The sequence below is a fragment of the Anoplopoma fimbria genome, chromosome 10 (genome assembly GCF_027596085.1).
Source record: "Anoplopoma fimbria isolate UVic2021 breed Golden Eagle Sablefish chromosome 10, Afim_UVic_2022, whole genome shotgun sequence".
Lineage (NCBI taxonomy): Eukaryota > Metazoa > Chordata > Actinopteri > Perciformes > Anoplopomatidae > Anoplopoma > Anoplopoma fimbria.
In genome coordinates this window covers 24273963-24277561 of record NC_072458.1, presented here as the reverse complement: position 1 = coordinate 24277561, position 3599 = coordinate 24273963, and the positions used below count along the sequence as shown (strand labels likewise).

The following is a 3599-nucleotide window of genomic DNA, read 5'->3' as shown; positions in this document are numbered from 1 at the left end:
TGTACTGTGTGTACTATGTGTACTGTGTGTACTGTGTGTACTATGTGTACTGTGTGTATTACCTCAGTGGACGTACCAGGCGATGGTCCACGAGCTTCTGGGTCTCAACAACAACCGGATCGACCTCTCCAGGGTTCCGGGGATCAGCAAGGACCTGAAGGAGGTGGTTCTGTCCGCCGAGAACGACGAGTTCTACGCCAACGTGAGTCCGACCGGAGAACACGGAGAACGTCTATCGATCATCGATCAATACGTGATCATGTGTTGTTATTGATTAAACTACCAGCAGAACAGTAAAGTGATGAAAACGTTAATATGTGTGTTTAGAACTTGTACCTGAACTTCGGAGAAATCGGCACCAACATTAAAAACCTGATGGAAGATTTCCAGAAGAAGAAACCGAAAGAACAACAAAAACTGGAATCCATCAGTGACATGAAGGTCAGAGAGACAAGACAGAGAGAGAGAGAGAGAGAGAGAGAGAGAGACAACACAGAGAGAGAGACAGAGAGAGAGACAGAGAGAGAGACAGACAGAGAGAGAGAGAGACAAGAGAGAGAGAGAGAGAGAGAGACAACACAGAGAGAGAGAGACAGAGAGAGAGACAGACAGAGAGTGAGACAGACAGAGAGAGAGAGAGAGAGACAGGCAAGGAGAGAGTTGTTCTGAGAGGTTGCTTGTTGAAATCCACAGACTTTTTTCCTGTTTGTCTGTGTTCTCAGAGTGCATCACCTGTCTCTCTCTCTCTGTCTCTCTCTCTGTTGTCTCTCTCTCCCTGTCTCTCTGTCTCTCTCTCTCTCCCTCTCTCCCTGCAGGCCTTCGTAGATAACTACCCTCAGTTTAAGAAGATGTCTGGCACCGTGTCTAAACATGTGACGGTGGTGGGTGAGTTGTCCCGTTTGGTGTCGGAGCGTCAGCTGATGGAGGTCTCTGAGGTGGAGCAGGAGCTGTCCTGTCAGAACGACCACTCCAACGCCCAGCAGGTACCCGTCCTCTGTACTGGTCCACTGGTCCACTGGTCTACTGGTCTACATTTAATGACCTCATCACAACATTTATTTGTTATATTTCTGATCAGCTGACTTTATATTTATTGATTAGTCCTTATTCTTATAATAAATCGATGACGTCATCGTGGTCTCTGGTCTCTGGTGTCCCTGTTTGTCTCAGAGCGTCCGCCGGCTGCTACAGAATCCTCGTCTGTCGGAGTTGGACGCCGTGCGCCTCGTGATGCTCTACGCTCTGAGATACGAACGCCACAGCAACAGCGTCCTGCCGGCGCTGATGGACGAGTTGAGCCGGAGAGGCGTGTCGGAGCGCCACCGCCGGGTAATGATGTCAGAGAGTCAGAGAGTCAGTCTGAAGTTGTTTATCATTATTATTGATTATTATTGTGTGTGTGTGTGTGTGTGTGTGTGTGTGTGTGTGTGTGTGTGTGTGTGTGTGTGTGTGTGTGTGTGTGTGTGTGTGTGTGTGTGACCTCCCTCAGATGGTGAAGTCGGTGGTGGAGTACGGCGGGAAGAGAGTCAGAGGAAGTGACCTCGTCACACCGACAGACGCCGTCGCCATCACCAAACAGTTCTTCAAAGGCCTCAAGGTACACACACACACACACACACACACACACACACACACACACACACACACACACACACACACATATTATGAACACTCACACACACACACACACCTTATAACACACTTTTATACAGAAAACTATTTCTTATCCTTCATCTCTTTTTATATATTTAATGTTGATGTTGTACAACATATTTAAAGTACTTTTACTTTATTTTTAACGAAAAAAAATTCTCTCACAATTTTTTGTAAATAAAGACCTTTCATATTATTATTTTCAAATATATTTTATATTATAATATTTGTGTGTGTGTTTATAATGTGTGTGTGTTCAGGGTGTAGAGAACGTGTACACTCAGCATCAGCCTCTGATTCATGACACTCTGGATCAGCTGATCAAAGGTCGACTGAAGGACAGTCAGTTCCCTTACCTGGGGCCCAGCAGCCTGAGGGACAGGTAACACACACACACACACACACACACACACACTGTGTCTGTGTATGCGGTTAGCGGTTAGCATTAGCAGCCCCGCCCTAAAGCATCCCCTGCTTTATGGTCTGTTTGACTCTAAATGGAGCATCATTTACTAAATGAACATCATGCTGTATTGAAGAAGACTTGAAACTAGAGATTGAGACCATAAACTCATGTTTACAATGTTTACTGAGGGAATAAATCAAGAGAGAAGTAGAGTCATTTTCTCATAGACTTCTATACAACCAGAGGAGTCGCCCCCTGGTGGACAGCAGAGAGAATGCAGCTTTAGGACACGAAGCATAGGCGATAAATATAAACATAGGAGTGTGTGTGTGTGTGTGTGTGTGTGTGTGTGTGTGTGTGTGTGTGTGTGTGTGTGTGTGTGTGTGTGTGTGTGTGTGTGTGTGTGTGTGTGTGTGTGTGTGTGTGTGTGTGTGTGTGTGTGTGTGTGACAGGCCTCAGGACATCATGGTGTTTCTGATTGGTGGAGCCACGTATGAAGAAGCTCTGACCGTTTACAACCTGAACCGCAGCACACCTGGAGTCCGCATCGTCCTGGGAGGAAGCAGCATCCACAACACCAAGAGGTGACACACACACACACACACACACACACACACACACACACACACACACACACACACACACACATACCTATCAACTTATTGATTAATAGATTAATTCCAGCTGAACTTGTGTAAACTGTCGGGTAGTTTCATTTAAAACAACCATCATTTTTTATTTATTTTTATTTTAAGTTTTTTTTCCAATGAAGATTTGAATTTCTGTCTTCATATTTATGATGAAATAAAAATTGAAATACTGTCTAATTTTCAATCAAATGATTCTTTGGAGACGAAGCTCAAACACTTTAAAACATCACCACTGTCCCTCCAAGTCATTTGCTCTGAACTTACTGAGTGTTATTATATAAATGTAATTAATGGTGCTGTTAGATTGCTGCTGAGTCACCACGTTAACAGAATGCTGTGCTGCATATTAATAATCTGAATATCAGGGTTATGATTGAAGCTCTGATGTGTCGACTCCTCCTTCAGTTTCCTGGAGGAAGTGATGGCGACGTCGGGTCCCAGCGGCGAAAGAGCACAAGGAGGCGGTCGCCATAGCAACCGGCGCTGAGCGTCAACAAGATCGGTCGCCGGGAGGTCGATGGAGACGAAGACAACATTCCCCGTTCTGTGTGTTTGTGTTTAAAGGAGCAGTTCCTCTTCAGTCAGCTGTCTGTGTGTTTAAAGTCAAACTGACTGGATGTAAATGTTTAACGTGAAAATAAAAGATAAAACACAGATGTGAGTATTATTTCTATCTTTACTGTCAGGTTGAAATATTTACGCAAAGTTAAAACAGTTTCTCCTGAACACTTAAAAGATTTAAAAAGACAAATGTTTTATCATTTTATTGAAAATCTCTCCATGAGTTAGTTTGTTGTTTAACTTATTACTAAAATCTTCCTCTTTGAGCTTTCCCTCTTCTGGTTAGGGTTTATATACACACACATATTTATATATGCACATATACACAC

The 3599-nt window shown here is 43.9% G+C and overlaps 1 protein-coding gene across 1 annotated transcript in view; it reads left to right on the top strand.

Moving 5' to 3' along the window:
- The window catches only part of vps45 (vacuolar protein sorting 45 homolog), a 5790-nt gene extending 2434 nt beyond the window's left edge, over positions 1-3356 (top strand). The window contains exons 7-14 of the mRNA XM_054605559.1: positions 68-202; positions 328-441; positions 816-983; positions 1171-1329; positions 1490-1597; positions 1914-2035; positions 2512-2643; positions 3115-3356. Coding sequence (XP_054461534.1) covers positions 68-202; positions 328-441; positions 816-983; positions 1171-1329; positions 1490-1597; positions 1914-2035; positions 2512-2643; positions 3115-3196 — 1020 coding nt within the window. The 3' untranslated portion in view covers positions 3197-3356. The remainder of the gene's footprint in view (positions 1-67; positions 203-327; positions 442-815; positions 984-1170; positions 1330-1489; positions 1598-1913; positions 2036-2511; positions 2644-3114) is intronic.
- Positions 3357-3599: the final 243 nt, after the last annotated feature.